Source organism: Tamandua tetradactyla, chromosome 11, assembly GCF_023851605.1.
Source record: "Tamandua tetradactyla isolate mTamTet1 chromosome 11, mTamTet1.pri, whole genome shotgun sequence".
NCBI lineage: Eukaryota > Metazoa > Chordata > Mammalia > Pilosa > Myrmecophagidae > Tamandua > Tamandua tetradactyla.
This window is the reverse complement of record NC_135337.1, coordinates 679,092-698,109: the sequence shown is the minus strand read 5'-3', so window position 1 is coordinate 698,109 and position 19,018 is coordinate 679,092. Positions and strand designations below refer to the sequence as shown.

Sequence of the window (19,018 nt, the reverse complement as noted above, 5' to 3'; positions counted from 1 at the left end):
ATACCAGTTTATCTGTGTACTAAAATTTCATGGGGGAGGCGATTAGGAAAAGGAGCCTAAAAATATTCTTTTTGGGGGAAGATGAAAATGGCAAAAAGACTGGGAAACACTGAGGCAGGATATACACACAGTAATTCTTACTCTAGTAAATGCTCATAAATGTTGGTTGAACTGAATAGAAAAGTTTCCTATAAATATGTTGCCGGTATTTGTGCACATTAAACTCACATGTCTTAAAAAGTACTCCCCATTTCAGAAATTCCTTCCTCGTACTCAATCCGCTGCATGAAACCAAAGTCTCTGCATCCATCAGGGCAAAATGAAAATGCTGCAAAGCTAATGGCCTAATGAGAAAGTTTAGCTGATATAAACAGAGATACCATACAGATTATTTCTTTTAAAAAGAAGATGCTGTAATTCTTCTATGTGCCCCTGCATTCTCACAACAACAAAAATGTATGAATGAAGCTGGTGCACTTGCAAAGGTTTAGTCTGCTGGGGCTATCCTAGGAAGCATACTCCTCACCAGCTACACTACCGGGCATGGATTTGGTTTCGCCATGTGTTCTCTCCTAGCTTATAAGAACAAACATTATTATTAAAATCATCCCCAACATAATAATCACCAAAAAATCCTCACAACATTTGTTACTTTATTGCAAGGAAAAAAATAATTCTTGTCAAGACAAAAGAAGTCTGTTTCAGGTTAATACCACTCACTAGTTTAACGAGATCTCAGAGTTGGTCCTGAACTCCAGGACAGCTCTCAACCAGAAAAGTGGCATCAACACAAAACTGATACAGGGGTGGGATTCAGGTATAATTCTCTGTTATGACTTCAGCAATTTTTGTTTCTATTTTTAAGCCATTTTACTGAAATATATTCATGCACCATACAAAGCAACATTTTTTTAAAGAATTTCTTCTATATATTAAGAAAGAAAATGTGACCACCATGATTGGATCTTATACGCACTAGGCTCTGGAAAGACACAAAGCACCTCGAGAGCTACTATGCTCTAAGGCAGAGTGGGGCAAACCACTGCTCTCAGGTGAAATCCTGCCTGCCACCTCCTTTCATATGGTCCTTCCAGGAGCTAAAAATGGCTTTTATATTTTTTAAATGGCCACATTTTAAACAGCTACCTAAGTATTTACGTAGCTTCCTCCATGTTGCCTCTTGGTCAGCAAAACCCAAGACACTGGACTATATGGCACTCTAAGAAGAAGTCTGCCAGCCACTGCTCTCAGTCCAGGAGAACATTAAAACCGCCAAACACGCTTTTAAAACGCTTGCTTACAATTTATGGGACTTTTTTCTTTACTAAAAGTTAGGCCACTCTAGAGGCAGTTGTTATGAACTACATTTAATTTCAGAAAGGTAATCCAATGGTCAAAGGATCATCACTGCCAACTGTCATGCCTCTGTAAAGAAACTGAGAATTAAACAAGCATCCCTACAGTATGCACTCCAGTTCACTCAAAGTGAAGAAAAGTGCATTCTGAAAACAGATTATATTTACCCTAAAACCAAAAGGATGATGGAGGTAACAAGCACAACAGGCACTGTGAAACCCAAAATGGCCCATACTGGACATTTACTTAGTAACCAAGGTAAAGCTCCAAATAAAATCCCTCAAATCTAAGAAAGAAGCAGTGTTACAACAGCACAATAACATAAACCACAACCCGTGGCTTTACACAAGCGGAGGGGAGACACTCAGATTACTCAACCAAGTCACGGCAAAGCCATGGCAGGACCACACCCTCCTGCACCCACTTTACTTTAAGCGCGTGGTGGTAGGCAAGATGTTTTTAAGGCATTCTTGGATATAATTTTTTTTTAAATCTTAAGGGTTATGGGTTTGCTTCTTATGTGAATGTGTCAGACCAAATAATTCCTAAGAGTCCTTCAGCTCTACTTTTGTATGCTCCAAGACCCTGAGATATTCTTTTTTTTCCTTTACTGTTTTTATTGAGGAATGCCCACACACGTAGAATCCAACCATATTATACAATCAATGACTCACAATATCATCACATAGCTTTGTATTCTTCACCAGGATCATTTTTAGAACATTTCTATCACTCAAGAAAAAGAAATCAAAAAAAAAAATTCCTACATCCCATGCCCCTTACCTCTCATTGTCCCACAGTATTTCAATCTACCCATTTTTTACACTTAACCCCCCCCATTATTTATTTTTTTTTATCCTTATTTTTTTGTTTTACTTATCTGTCCGTACCCTGGATAACAGGAGCATCACACAATGTTCTCACAATCACACAGTCGCACTGTAAAAGTGATATAGTTATGGAGTCTTCTTCAAGAATCAAGGCTACTGGAACACAGTTCAGCAGTTTCAGGTACTTCCCTTCAGCCACTCTAATACACCATAAACTAGAAAGGGGATGTCTATATTATACGTAAGAACAACCTCCAGGATAACCTCTCGACTCTGTCTGAAATCTCTCTGCCACTGAGACTTTCTCTCGTCTCATTTCTCTTCCCCCTTTTGGTCGAGAAGGCTATCTCATTCCCATGATGCTGGGTGTCGGCTCATCCCCAGGAGTCAGGTCCCACGTTGCCAGGGACATTTACACCCCTGGGAATCATGTCCCACTATGGGAGTGGGCAGTGAGATCACCTGCCAAGTTGGCTTAGAGAAAAAGGCTACATCTAAGCAAAAAAGAGGCTCTCTGGGGGTGTTCAGGCATAATTATCAGTAGGCTTAGCCTCTCCTTTGTAGGAATAAGCTTCATAGGGGTGAACCCCAAGATCGAGGGCTCAGCCTATTAAATTGGTTGTTCCCACTGCTTGTGAGAATTAGGAATTCCCCAAATGGGAAAGTTTAATATTTCCTCCTTTCTTCCCAGTTCCCCAAGGGAACTTTGTAAATACTCTTTTATTTATTTTCATAATGCCCAAATTACTCAGGGATATACTGGGGCATCACACTAACCTGTACAAACGAACAAGATCTCACATCCCATTCAAGATTCCATGTAATTATGGTGTTCAAGTAAACTGACCATACAAGTTAAATTAGATAATGTGCTAAAAAATATACAATTTTGCACCAAATAAACCTCTCTCCCTTTGATCTCACATAGAGGCTGAAGTTTGAAAATATGGGCCATATCATCCTTTACCCAGTATTCTGATTTACCTTAGCCCTATCCAGATCAGCCTCATTCATATCTCTAGACAAAGTATGATCACTTTTTCAGCTTTTTTAACAGTTGCTGAATGCGGTAACTGTGACTTTCATAGCGTCAGCACTCTAACTCTTGAGTCCCAGGTATCACATAAATATCCAAAGTTCCCTGAGACATTCTTATAGGATATATCTCTTTTATGAAGAACTCAAAAGAACTTCCACGTTGTTTTATTTCATGCAACTTAAAAAAATAAAAATGTACAGCCCGAGTTAAAATCCTTGGTCTTTCAAACTCTCAAAAACACTAAGGATTTTTAATTCTGTTTTTATGTAATATGTGCGCTTGCCTACATGGGTTCCTAGAGAGCTGATATCACGAATGAAAACAAAGGCTTTGAATCTATAGATTGCCCAAGACGATCTAGAGAAACAGCTTTTAGCCGTTCTTCTTAAGAACAGCTCCTTAAGCCTCGGGCTCCCACATATAAATAAGGTAAGTGGGGAAAGTGCTCTCCAAATTCCCTTCAAACTCCAAGTGTGCAGACTCTGCAGTCACAGCTTTTGAACTCACAGCAATGCTGCCCAAGGATGTAATAATGCTTGCTGATATCAATGCTTGGAGTCAGCACCTGTGTTTGTCTTGACTATCACCCCATCTAAGAAGACCTGGGCAAGAATTTTGCATTGTATCTCTTTTTATATCCCTTGCAGTGCCTAAAGGTGGGCACTTCTAAGTGCATAGACAGTTCAATACATGCTTGTGTAAATGAATTATTGCCAACACACGCTTTCAGCTCACCCCTCACAGGAGGCCTAAGGAAGTAAAGAACAAGCGTAGGAGAAAGAACAATATATTTAAACAAGATAAGGGAAATGCAAAGAAAACCTGGCTTAAAAGGAGGAGAAAAGCCTTACCACCTTCCCCAAAACAACTGCCCAATACAAGAGACTATTTTCTTCAGCACGGAATGGTGGTACATCCCAGCACATATGTCTCTATGGAATCTGAAACAATAATTTGGGAGGAGATGCACTAAATTTTAACTTACAGGGAATCAACCACTTAATAATTAAATTACCAATAACTCATAGAGGACCTGAATCCAGATATAATTTTTATGTATATCCCTCCCACACAGCATAAATGCCTATCTCACTCATTTCCCCAGCCCTTGATGCTGTAATTCTTGCAAAATCTACAAATGAATAAGTGATACCCCATAATTAGGGGGCTGCTTCTGTGGAAACCATTAGAAACTCAGTCAGTGTCAGCCTTTGGCTGGAAGGAAGTGAGTCAACTTTTCATTAGTAATCAAGTTTTGACCATTTTTTAAAGAGTGACCCAGAAATTCAGGGCCATGAGTTTTAGCAACAGGAGACTGAGACTCAGACACCACAAACATTATATACACATAGGACTAAAAAAAAAAATTTAAGTCAAGGAGGTTCGTGAGGTACTTTGCAGGATGACTGAGGTTTCAAGGGCAAGTTGCCCAGGAAAACAACTCCTCAAGGAGACGCGTCTTACACAACAGCATTTCAAAATCTTAAAGGGACAGGCCATTAAATGAGTCATGCACCACTATGGCCTCGGCAAGAGAATCATAACTACTACCAAATGGTGATTATCTCCACGGAATAGGCAGCCCGGGTTTATTCTGGATAATTGAGGGTTTGGATATGTACTATATAATCATAGGAAACAAGCACTAAAGGACATGAACTAATTTGAGGTAACCAAAGACTTGGCTAACAGATGCTGGCTAAGCCAGGATCCCTGCAATGAACTGGGCCTGGCTAATAAAGTACGCTGGACAGAAGAGCTTTGAGGCTGAGCTACCTGAAATCTCAGCCAAGAGCATGCACGATGCAGAATGCGAAAACGAACCCAACCCTTCGTGGCTCAGTTTTTCAATCACTCCTTCTAGCCCAACCGTTTCTCTTTTTCTTGCCTCAGAGATTCCTAGATTCTGAGGCTCCTGGTAAAACATGGCCATAAGACTACCTGCCTGTAAACAGTGAAAAGGTCTGGGGGCGGGCGGGGGGGGGGGGGCGGCACTGCTCCTAGCTGTCCTCTCTTCCTGTACCCTGGCCCCTCCTCACCCTTCACTCCATACACGCCATCTTCAAACGTTCAAGCCAATATGTGACAATAGGGCACTGTGAAATCAAATTAGTGCTGATTTAGTAAAACCTCACAAAAGCTGGACCACGGGCAGAAGAGAAGAGATATAGAAAGTTTTAAGACCAAGCCACTGAGAAAAGTGATGAAGAAACTGGTAGTGATTACTCCCGGAAACATTCTATTCTTTCTCGTTTCCTCATACCCCTCATCCCCACTCTTCTTCTACCTCCCCATCCCCTAAGGCCCCATTAAGATTCAAGTTTAGGAGTCCACCAAAGATCCTCAGTTTCATGCTTCTGTGACAAGGTCACACCCTTGTCTACATCGCCATACTTATCATCTGTACCACCTCGCTGGGCAATGACAGACCGCTTTGCTTATTTTGTGCATCTATGTACCTCTCATCTCCCCCACAGGTGGCAGGACTTCAGAGGACCGTGCCATGCCCAAAGCAGGAGCACACACCATTCAGCAGCAGACACATCCTAGGTGTGACTACCTGTGACGAGGAACCAGCACAGGCCTCCTGGGCTGTCCCGTCTATTCACAGTACCCAGCACACTCCTCCAGCACAAGCAGCCTGCTCAATAAATACTAGTTTGATGAAAACTAAACTTTTCTTAGAAGAGGTAGGGTCCTATCTGACATAAAATTTTCAGGATACAGGATTATAGATGTAGAAGCTGCAGGAAAGTGGCCTTAATCTATACAGTTTCAGTACCGTAAATGCTGCTACTCTACCTAAATCCTGATCCGGTTATTTTCCCATTATTACTTTCCCTCTTTCTTATGTGAAGAAAAATAATTAGGTAGAATGTTCCAGTTCAGTGTGTTCTCTGAGTAATACCACCTGTCACTTAAGCAATGCCTTTCTCAATCTTAGCTTTCACTTTTCTTTCATAAAGGCCTTTTCAGAAAAACCCAAGTAGGAGACTGTTTAGGAAAGGAACATGTTAAACAGAAGGCGACTGAATTAATAAGGGAAGACTGATGGCATCAGTCTAAAAATCAGCAATACATTTTTGGGCCCAGAGAACTAGGGAAGGTTGCTAACAGTGAATAAACAGGATACAGAAATTTGGGGGAAACTCCAGAGAAATGTCCATTTATTTTACATTGACAAATAAGATAAAATTCAACTAGGACAAATATGAAAACAAAACACTAAGACACATACATACACCGTGGGGACAGGACGATGTTAAACTTCTCTTCATTCCTAGCTACAGGATTTTGAGAAGACGGCTTAATGAAAACCTCCATCATACCCACATATTCACGCTAGCTTAACAAATAAAAACGAACTTGGGAATTTTGAGATAACTACATTTTTTATCAGAATCTGATATCGCCCACCCCTTTGCACTCAATCTTACTAACCTCAATTAATGAAAGATAAAGCCAAAATTAGAATGAAGGACCTAATTAAACCACCACAGATTCTGAAAGGGAAATATTTCTCATCCTGCTTAGTCAGAAGAAAAATGAGGGGAAAAAAAAAATAACTTCTCCATAAAATTAATGGTGATGACAAGCCACAATTGAACAGCATGAAAGAAACTTCACATAGGATTATGGCTAACCTAGAGACTGTGTTGAAAGAAGCCTAGCTAAACTCACATCTATTAATGCCAGGTTTGTAGGCCAAATTTAATTAATTTAACATATGGGCAGTTACCCAGGATGGGCAAAAAGAGACAGGTGATAGAGGCAATGCCTAGAGCCACTTTTTTCTCCTAGTCTATAAAACACGGAAGGTTACAGACATTTCAATTCAGAGAATAAAGGCCAGGTGGAAAACATTAAGGGAGTTCTGTTATGCGTTGATAAGAAACTGGTAATCAAGACTTCCTTTACGAAAATTTCCTCAGTGACACAGCACATTTGTTAAAGGATTTCTAAAGGACATGAGTTTTCATAAGAACCATTTTAGGAACAACACTGTTCAAAGGTCAGATATAAGGAAGGAAAGCCCTCTCAGGACATAAACACAGAAATCTGGAACGCACTACACAAATGTAAGGTGCTATGTTCAAAAACTTGGGACTTTTGTGCTGGCAGCAACATTTATCAGAAGTTGTTGAAATTGACCAGGAGAACACAGCATCTCAATTTCACAGCTGCATTGTATCTGTTAGGACTTGTTCATCTTCCATTCGGGAAAAGAAAGAAGTTCCAAGTTTTTCAATTTGGTTTTCACTTACCGAAAAGTATTTTCATAGACAGCATTCCCTATCCCCCCTCACTGCCCTCTTCTTCTATTTCTTCTACAGTAATAGAACTGACCTTCACGTCAAAGCCACTGCTCAGAAATGAGTGTCAGTCAAGCCTGACCCATGCAGGTTCGCGCAGCTACAAGAGGCTCGACGTTTTAGCACCAATGAGCTGTCCAGGCCTGCCTGATGCTACTTGGTCCACTTTAAAATTTAAAACTGTATTAAAGTTTTAATTGCATCCCTGATCTGAAAAGCCCCTTTGATATACTTTCAAATGTTACGGCCCAAAGTCATATTTTATAAAATTTTATAGTACTATATGATTCCCTATACAGTAGTTTACATATAGGCACTTGGGCAAAAAGTAGAGATTCTCAAATGTAATCGCCCATCCACGGAATGTTTTGAAACTCGTGAATTTCTGTTGTTTAACACTGTGCTAAGTGGAATTTAGAAAATCCTGAAAGGCTACCTTATAATTCTATTTTTCATCTTTAAAAATGATGGCAGAGTAACTTATATGAGACCAAGAGTTTGCTCATACAATCATCAACTCTGGACAAAATATTAAAAGCACTGGAGAGCAACCAAAAGCAGGCATCAATTGTAAAAAGGACCCTTGAAAAAACGGAAGCAAGCTAGATGAAAGCCACATTTATACAGTTTTTCCCCTGAAGGTACTCTCCAGATTGTGCAGTGCAAGAGGGACAAAGTGCAGGCAGAAAATGGGAGTCTTAGTGGACTGAGAAGATGGTGTTTGGAGCTGTCAAAGCAGCAATAATCTGAGAGCAAAATCCTTGAAAAGAAAGAACCACAGAGCAGGCAACAAGCATCCAACTCCCCCCATAGCCCTAAATGCTTCCTGACTGCGTGAACAGGATGAGACGCTCAGGAATCCGAGGGAAAGCAACAACGGGAAGAAAGGCTGAAGCACTAAGAAGTGCTGGGGAGACAGAGGTTAGAATTCAAGTCTGTCCAATTAGGAGGAGCTGGGTAAAAACCCGGAGCTCGGTGAGCCGTCGGGCCTTCACTGAAAACCCTGAACTGCTAAACCTTAGGAGTAGGGGTCCTACCGCAGGACTACGATTCACAGGGTTGGACAAGGGTGAGACTGAGATGGACCTACCCAAACAGCCTAGAACCTTGCCTGCGTAAGATCGCGGTGCAGGAATGCAACTGCCTGCAGGCATGACACTCCCCACTCTTCAGTGGAAGGTCAACAGTAAAATGCATCATCCCCAATGCCCAGTACACAAATTAAAACTGCCTGTAAAGAAATTTTACCTGTAAAGAAAAGGAAAATTGTACCCGCAGTCAAGAGAAAAGGCAGTGGGTAGAAACACACCCACAGACAATTCAGATATTAGAATTAGCAGGCAAATATTTTAAAATAATTATGATAAATATATCCTTAAAACATACACATTCTGTAAATTTTACAATTCATAACCTAATCCACACCCAAAATGCCACTGAACTTGAGTTGCCCATGATTTTTAATCAAATTGGGATTTGGAACAGTTTATATTTAAAGGCCTGGGGCAAACAACTTGAAAGTGATTAATGATGTCCAAGCTTAATTATATATTTACACCTCCCAGTAGGATAAGAGAATAAAACGCCTTATCTCTCTGTAGTGACTGGACGTCATTAAAATCTGACAGCAGCTATTCAGCAGCAATAGTTGAGCTTTGTGCGGGATTACACAGGTTTGCCTTGTCTGCAGTCCCAATCTATTCACAGACCAACATGGTGCCAAAACTCCTAACAGTGAGAAAACACAGTTACGATGTGCAATGAAATCACACTTTAAATGCACTTATCCGCATCTGTCAGTGTGGCTGTATCAAGGATTTCCATACTTTCTACAATCACTGGGTTTTAGCTGAATCAGGAGCATTATGTTCCTTAAACAGAGTCAGATATTCACGTCTTTAAAACATTTTCCAATTGCCCCTCACTCCCATAAAAGTAATTTCGCTTCAACTGTCCTCTTAATCCACTAAACAATCTCAAGAATAAAAAGATAATCATACACCCTGCATGCCAGATCCAATTTTTACAAACACTTCTAAGTGTTCTAATTGTCATTTACCATTTTGTGAATATAATATTAACTTAATGAACTGGATTATCTTCTATCTCCAAGAAAAAAGCAAGGTCTGTAAAGATATATTGAAAGGTCTGCTAAGTAGATGCCATTTTTGCATTAAAATTTGCTTAAACCTCTGTGGAGGTTGGAACAGCCATTACAGGAGTGATTACTTTGGCCTCCTCGACACTATTCCTGCTTGTCCTGTGGCTATTTAAGCTGGTCCTGCAGCCCTAAAAATGCTACTACTACTCTTGCTAAAGTAGGGAGGAAACCTTCTGTTCTCACAAGTTGGGTTGTTCATTTTGGGCTCTCAAAAGGTCGGTCCTAACAAATTTATCTATTTATTTATTTTTATTACTATTTTTTTAACACTCCCTCTTTCTCGAAGAACTTCTTTCCCTCACAGCAGGACTGGAGGACATTCAAGGGACTCAGAACTATATGCATTAAAAAAAAAAAACCCACCCTATCAACAATTAACTAGAACCAAGTAACAGAATCCAGGCAGCTCTATTTTCATCAGCCACAAAGTGAGTTCCCTGTCCCATAGCAGTATTTCTTCCAGAAACTGGGAATGACTTTATCCCTCCTGCTTTGGTTGGAGAGTTTGACATAAATCCTGCTTCCTCCCAAGGTGACCCTTGGTGTCCCCTCCTGGTATGCGTCCAGAGATCAGTCTTTCCTTGTGACCCTCTCTCCCCAACTCCGACCACAAGTGCTCAGGCAACAGTTACAACCTATTTGTAATTCTCCCTAAATAAGTCACCACTTTGAATTAATTTCGAATAGTCCTAAACAGCCTACCAGGATGATACCACCATCCCAGATGGTACATAAAGCAAATAAAATTCTGATGAAAGGACCAGTGTCTTCTTATTGAAGACAAATTAATAAGAAGCGAGTGCATATATTTCAAATGAATGATAGCATCTAATGGCCCCCTGTTAGTTCAAGAAGCACACTATTGGACTCAAGCTGTATCATGAGCACTGTACGAAGCCAGGAGCACACAATCTAGTGGGAAAAACAAACACATGCAGTGATAATAATGTAGTGGGAATTGCCATTGAATAATAGAATAAAGCAAGTAACTAAGACACCAGATGCCACAAACAAACTAGACAAGATTTCAGTAAGGTGTGATGTTCTCACCTTTATGATCTCCAGTTGTGCTTCCATTCTTGGAGGAAAATGTATAACACATTTTTTTTTCCAGTTAGAAAAATGAAGTGAGCAGCTTATAATCAGTTACCTAAGAAACTTCATTTTCAGTGTTATCTTTATTCCAATCCAAATAGCCTATTGTTAAACTTTTGTAATCAGAGCTTCAAATATTTTCACTTTTGGTTAAGAAAACTGTTTCTGACATGGAAAAATTCCTGTTTATGGCATTAAAGAACTTACATATCGACGTCAGGATGGACTTGATTGGGAAAATATCACAATTATATTTACGTGTTCAATTAAATATCCAAGAAGAAATAAAAATGTACTAGACCAATTCACATAAAATGCTTATCATCCAAATGCTTCCTCCAAAGTAGAGAACAAACGCATTCCATAAAAGTGTTAAAGAAGAGAAATCCCATATTATTAAATCTTAAGTTCCCAATATTTTTCACTATATACATACAATGGATAGACAGTCCTATCAGAAATTTTTAATTGAGGTAGAATAAAGAGAATGATCCTTGGGAGACCTTGAGAAGCTACTTATGAAATTATCTCAGAGCTTTCCTCAAACAAATAGACAAAAATGTCTGACTAGACTGAAAAGCAGGAGAAAAAGAAAAGAAATGCCCTTGAGCCAAGACTCCCACTTACCTTCCCCATTCCATCCCTCTCCCTTATTCTTTTAGCCCCATAAAATGAAATGTAGCCACACCCCCTCCTCCCCACCCCATCCCTACACAATATATACACCTCACTCAGAAAGGATATTTTACACTAGGAGAAATAAGACTTCATATAACTGTAATATTCACTTACACTGGGCAGAATTAAAGTAAGTATCTGTTTAGTCTGATTGAAAACCAGACAATGGACAATATGTCTTTAAACTTCAGATTCTAAAAGTTTTGCCTTAAATAAACAGTAGATCTGAGATACTGAAAATTGTAAGAGAACGTACTCAATGTATATTAACTAATGAGTCACTGAAAAGACTTTTTCTTAAAGAAAAAGATAATAAGATAATAGGAAATTGATATTATTAACCAGTTATCAATACTTTCCCTCTGACATCCACATCCCCCAAACCAACCCAAAAAAACTGTATCAGAAAAGTTAGAGAATATTAACATGTCATAGAAGTATTAAAAATAGCATAGAACTAAAACTTGTCCAGTGCCCTATTTGTGGAAAAATAAAATATATGAAGATGAAAAAAATGTGGAGAAAAACTTACTTGCAGTATCCTGTGCCATTGTGATAGGTAATACACACTCCTTCATTCACGCAGGGCTCAGAGCCATCCCGACACTGCAATGCTAAAAACAAAGGCAAATACAAATTAGAAATGTCACTCATCATAACCCTCAGATACCAAAGGAAGTGTAATCTGGTCCCGGTTAACGTCCAGTCCCGCACCCAGTCTGCTCTGCAGGTCCCTCTACAGCTTTGACTTGTTTTTCATCTTTTGGGTTCTGAAGTTTTAGAAGGATGGATACCATCCCAAGAATCTGTTCCCAGTAGAACTGGTCTGTGATTCTGAATGACATTCTTAGTTCCTGTGCCTCATTCTCTCCCATCTCAATCTCCAAAAGTACTAAAAAATTTAAAGGTATTATGTTCATGGCACGCCATCAGAATTCTTTTTTTGACATGGGCAGGGTCCAGGAATCGAACCCAGGTCTCCAGCACAGCGGGAGAGAATTCTGCCACTGAGCCACTGCTGCATCGCCCCATGCCATGAGAATTTTGAGATTTGGATACCTCAGTGAATGCAGAGATGAGTGGAGTTAACAGAGGTCACCACGATATCAATGAATTACGTAAGCCTTTAGGGGAAGCTACAGAACAGATGACTTCAAGAATTTGTCAGAAACACTGAAAACATTCATCAACAAACCAGAGCTGAACGCCCAGCAGGTGCCAGGCGCTATACGGGGATCCAATGGAGGAAGGCAAGATGGAATACATACCAAAATGAGTAACACATCACCTCTAATCTTGAGGGGCCCATAAAAACATGGGTCCAGGCTATGAACAGAATTTCAGGAGGAGGGGCATAGCAAAGAAAACAAGAAGTTAATTTTTATATTCAGAAAGACAATGAAGCTCCATCTGTCAAGCCCCGGGTCCCTGTAAGAGACAATGAAAGGCACTGTACCACTCCAGACTCCTTCCAAAGTAGACGATTCAGAAGGAAACAGCAAACACAGAAACTTCTATTGATTTCAGCCAGGAGAGAAGGAAGGTTCCCCAAAGTCTGCTGCCAAAAGTCTTCCCCCCACTTGCTGGATAATTACAACAACTCGGCTGTTAAGCTTTTAGGGTTGGAAGTGTCATTCCCAAAATGTGCATCAAGAATCCTAGTAGCGGGGCGGGCCGCGGTGGCTCAGCGGGCAAAGTGCTTGCCTGCTATGCCGGAGGACCTCGGTTCGATTCCCGGCCCCAGCCCATGTAACAAAAAACGGAAAAACAAAATACAATAAAACAGGAGAATGTTTGAAAATGTTTCCCTTTCTTCCTTCCTTCCTTCCTTCTATCCTTCCTTCCTTCTCTCTGTCTTTCCTTAAAAAAAAAAAAAAAAAAAAAAGAATCCTAGTAGCAAAGTATTGGAAAGACAAGACAGAAACTTAAACACTAAAAATCAAATCTGAAGTCCATGGAATCTTTCCTGGAGATCCTTAGAGGGTCTTGAGAGGTCCATCTACAAGGATGCTTGTCCCCACCTTCGGGATTCTAAGAACTCTATGAATAACAATGCAATATCAGGGGCTCCTGGGCACCAAAGGCAGATTCTCTTTACAGCAGGGCCCTGACATGTGCTGTAGGTCCCAAACAGCCCCACCACGGGCAGCTACTGCAGCGGAATCCCCCACTTGCCCAGCATGTTCACGGAAATCTTATCTATCCTTTAATAACAACACACACACACAAAGTAACAATAAGAGCACTGACACACAGCACTTACGAAATACCAGACACTGTTTTAAGCACTTTACATGTATTAACTAATTCAATATTAACAACAATCCTGGGAAGTCGTCAATTTCATTACACCCATGCCACAGTGAAGGAACACAAAGGGGACCAGCCTGATGTCGTGCAGCGAGTTAGCAAGTGAGACTTTACCTGGGAAGCCTGGATCTAGAGTCTGTGCTTTTAACTATCGTGATACACTGCTTCTTGCTAGGTACACTTTTCTCAGGATGGGCAGGGTTGGCTCAATTTTTATACCCATTTACCAGAAAGTGAAAACCAAAGAGGTGAAGTGGCCTCCTCACGGGGTGTCACACCACTAGGTGATGGTGTTGCTGGGACCAGAACCTGAGTCTCTCACCGAGCAGCCCTTCTCTATGACAGCTGTTGCAAGCACACAAGCTGTCACTAGGCTGTGGGCAGGGCAGGCAGATTCAGGAAGAGGGTCATCTTGTTGTCCATATCCCACTTCCCTGTAGAACTCAAATGCTCCCTCTTCCCACACTGATAAGCCCAATGCAACGACTATAATTAAAACAGTTAATGTCAGGTTATTTCCTCCATACCAAAGTTCTCAAACTGATTTTTTCATTCTCTTTAGACACTTTTATTAGTTTCAATGAGAACTTCCTGGCTTTTTTTCTATTTGCTTTTTTCCTTTAAATAAAAAGCAAACCTCTCAATAAGAAAGGAATGTCCAGTCAGCACAGAGTAAGCTGCAGCTCTGTCCTTCCCTGTACAGGAATCCTGGTACAGAAGGAGGGGTCAGGAGACCTGAAATCCTGCTGCTACCCCTAACTAGCTGTGCAACATCAAGCAAAGCACAACTTCATGGGGGCTCAATTTCCCAAACTGTGAATCAAGCTGGGGGTGGGCTCCCGAACTTCCCCTGCAATCAACAGTGACACCTCCTAATTAAAGTGCATGAACAGCATGCCTAGTACCTGGAGAAATCTATTCAGGAGGGATAAAGACCAGCCATCCACGACTCAGAAAGCCAGGGGTGCAAAAATCACAGCTCATTTCTATGAAGTGTCCTGGCAAATCATTACAGTGACAGGTTCAGAGAAATACAAACAACCCAAAGTCAATATGTGGCAATCAATCTAGCAAATAACTTTACAAGCTAGCTTTAGGGAGCCAATCCAATGCAATGACTTAAAAAGAGGCGGTCTCACTGGGCTAATAATTAATGCCATTTGGCTGATCTATAGCATCATGCTACCTTGAACCTTTAACATTTACTAAGCCAAGGTTCTCAAACTTTAGTGCACATCAGAGTCAGCTGGAGGGCTTGTTAAACCACTGCCTGCTGGGCCCACCCCCACGAGCTTCTGATTCACAGGCCTGGAGTGGGGCTGAGAATGTGTATTTCTAACAGCATCCCCAGCAATACTGACGCTACTGGTCTGGAGGGCCGCACTCGAAGAGCAACTGTACGCTGTCATGAGTGGCCACTTGAAGGAATCTCCCAAAACTACACAATAAACCACTCAAGATCTTCTTTAAAGCTGCTCTGCAGGGGTGTCCTCTGAGCCATGATTTAAATGACTGATGTCACGTGCAAAAAAATGCAGCCGAAACCGCTAGTGTAAAGGTGAGGTGTCAGTTCACATGGCTAGATGATGAAGCTCGGGGAAGCGTCAGAGAGAGACCAGGATGGAAGGCAGGGTTCTTTAGATCACGGGAGGCCACGGTTAGGACCAGGCAGGTGTCCACTCTCAAGCTGAGGGGAAACTACTAAGCCGGTGTAAACAAGGAAAATGATACAACCAGATTTATGTTTGAAAAATTCAAGACTGAAAAGTCCCGGTGAATGAAGGTTTTTTTTTCCTTTTTTATATAACCTTAACTCAAATCATCCATCTTTAGACTAGGCTGAAGATACATTTCCCAGCTCCCCCCAAAAATGGTAGAGTTGACTATAATTGCACCTAACCTTCCAGAAACACCACTTCCAATGTGTCACCGCTTTACTCTCCAGCCTACGATGGCTTTCAGTTCTTAGTTCTGGGAAGCCACTCTCAGTTTGGCCAATGGAGAAGAGCCAACAGAGAGATGTGTGTAGAACCTTGACAGAGGTCAAAGCTAGTGCCGTCACCAAGCCTCGGCCCTCTTTCTTCCAGAAACAAGTCATTTCTGACGTCATCCAGTCTAATCCCTCACCCTACCTTCAAGATCAGAGCCTGCCTACCTGCCAATATTCCCATCTCTTCTCCCGCGTTCTGCCCCACAGTATGCTCCTGCTTGAACCAATCACCAATGAGCTCATTTCCAGGCCTCCACTGGAGTTTCTCCTTCCTCCTACTGCTGTCCTCCCCTTCACTACCTAAACTATCTGTTCTGCCCAGGCGCGACTCATCTGCCCAGGTGCGGCTCACCTGCTGCCTCTCCCACAAAGCATGGCTCTGGCCTTCACAGGATTCTTCCTACTCATAATACTCAACTCGATTTTTAGCATTTGATTCTATACTGTCTACAACTCTCCATTTTTTCACTTATGAGCTCATATAGAATAAGAAACATTTACTATTCTCTGTATATGTGAGGTAAAACAGTTTAGTAGGTCAAAGTGTGAACCCTGAAATCAGACAGATCTGGGCTTGAAATCTAGAGCTACCATTTACTACCTCTGCATCCTCTTTGTGCTTCAATTTCTTCAAATGTTAAATACAGATAATCTCTTTTACAGCTGTGGTAGGATTAACTGAATTATTACATTTTTAGAGCCTAGAACAATGCCTGATACACAGTAAGAGCTTGAGACAGGCTAGTTCACACAGGAGATGCTTAAATTCTTGGTAACTGGTTGCATGACAAATAATGCACTTAGTGAGACTTGTTATATCAATCAAACCCTGGTTTAAACAAAGAAATCTGGAAAAACAGAAGAGCTCTAGGGAATTTAGGAAATGATAGCAATGAATGGAGTACCTTTTCCCCTTGCCATCACTCACAGTCTAATAAAAGACATACTAGCCACTTCCAGAAGTTTTTTCCCCTTAATTAAAACATAAAAAGAGGTACGGTATTGCAAGCCTAAGAAAGAAAGGAAATGCTAAAGGTAAAATAAATAAACAAGCAAAAATTTCATACAATTTTATCAGAGTTCTACTAATATTTACTGAACTACTACTGTAATACGGTTACTTTACTAGGCACAGCATGGCAATCAAAGAATAAAACAATCTCCTTCTTCATTGTCCTTACTAACAGAAAGAAATCAGAGACAGGAACAGAGGGAATGTGACTACCTACCCAAATGACTCTAAGATAAATATAAACAAAATTAAAATTGCATTTATTATATACTCAGCATGCCCTTGCAATGTCAATCTCAGAGTCACTCTGAGAACTTACAAGTTCTTAAAAAAAAGAACTTTAAGAAATAATATAAGGTGGGCCACAGTGGCTCAGTGGAAGAGTTCTCGCCTGCCATGCTGGAGACCCGGGTTCATTTCCTAGTGCCTGTCCGTGCAAAAAAAAAAAAAAGAAAGAAATAATATAACATGAACCCTTGTTAAGTGTTCAGTATTGACTGAAGTTAGCCTACACAAGGCTCTAGTATCTATTCAAGTTTATTGGTCTCATTTGTATATAAATACTACAAATAACAGAATAAGCTGTCATTGATTTTAACCAATCTCAGTGCCTCAGGAATTTGTCCATTTAGGGACAATTCAACAGTATCCAGACTTGATGAAATCTTCCTTAAAATTTCCTCTAGGCATTTACCTAGGGTTTTCCAGGGCTTTTCAGTACCATGCCAACTACACATCACTCGCTTAAAAGGCTCGCTTTGTTTTAGGAATCTCTAACATGAGTGATTAAGCCTGCACCCCAGCCGGGTGTAATCTGAACAGCCTTCAATGTGTTTCACTTGTTGCATTAACATGTAATCGTTTTAAATTGCATTACTTGTTGCTTTGTAGCCTCTTCAAATAAGCCTCTGTCTCTTGTTTATCTCACATGATTTTTTTGATATCCTGCTCCCTCTGTCTGCAATCTGGTATCTGTTTGGGATTATATGTACTACATACTCAAAACACATTTTAATGCCTTGAATGGCTGGGGTCCCTAAAACCTGTGAAGGGGAGTTATACAGGGCCCTTTTAATTTTCTCTTCGACGTTTATGCAAATTTAAAGTATCAGTATTTGAGAGAGAAAAAGTCTGAGTGTATGTCCTAGGATGTGGCTGTGGTTGGCTGCTGCTGCTTCTGGCACATGGTGTCTGGAAGAAGCTCAGAAAATGAACAAAGCAATGTTTTCTAAAATGACTGCCTGCATTATTACCAAAAATAGGAGAATTGAGGGCAGGCAGGGAGATATCAGGGATTTGCCGTCATTCTCGCAGCACCCCACAATTTTAAACAACAAAGCATTCACTAAATTTTTTATTCCACTTTTCTGGATTTGAGCCATTTTAAAAAAAACATCCAAACAAACAGAAGTGCAGAAGCTTCAAATCCCAAGTGGTACATTTAAATAAAAACAAAGCGCAAAAACATCTGTCTTCCTCCTTGAAATTCATCTCAAGTAAAAGGCAAATAAAGGCAAAGGGAGATACCAACTTTTATTTTCCTATTTTCCTGATAGTTGTGCAAGGATTTCTACGTCCTTCACAAAATCATCTAATAGAAAATGTCTCCTGTTTAAGAGATGCTGATACCAATATGATTCATGGCAATATATTACTGCTTTGCAAATATAGGTATGCCTTGATTTAACAAAATAAAATAAATAAAAACTGAACTTATAAATAACAAAGTTATTTTTGGCATCACTAAAAGAATTTTCATTTCATAAAAAGATTCATTCCAGTGAGTTGATCATCTTTTGACTTTAAAATTTTCAATTTTGTCTTACTGTGTAATGGACTTATTGCAAAAAAAAATTTTAATTCATCAATATTTGCTGCACTTTATAGAAATCTACTGTGCATTCCTTTTACTTTTCTGGCTAGAAAAGGCAAGAATAAATTCAAATTTATTCATGAATTCTCAATCCCTAGATTTTGAGGATCAAACTACTGCAGTTAGCTCTTCAACATGAAATGCAAGGTTGACAAATCTACATAGAATTCAGGATGCGGCTCATTTATTAATGACTACCTGTGCACATATGGTCCTTCTTCTGCCTGGAAAAGCCGTCTGCTCTCCTTCTCCCCTCATCTTGCTAACTCCTACTTGTACTTCAAATCACAATGAAAATACCTCCCTGAAGAGGCCCTCAGAGACCCTCCAGCCCGACTGAGAAGTTCCTCCTCTGTGTTTC

The 19,018-nt window shown here is 40.4% G+C and overlaps 1 protein-coding gene across 1 annotated transcript in view; it reads right to left on the bottom strand.

Annotated features, from left to right (window-relative positions):
- The window catches only part of NOTCH2 (notch receptor 2), a 145,903-nt gene that overhangs the window by 93,743 nt on the left and 33,142 nt on the right, over window positions 1–19,018 (bottom strand). Inside the window, exon 2 of the mRNA XM_077119721.1 lies at window positions 12,005–12,086. Within this exon, the coding sequence (XP_076975836.1) occupies window positions 12,005–12,086 (82 nt within the window). The remainder of the gene's footprint in view (window positions 1–12,004; window positions 12,087–19,018) is intronic.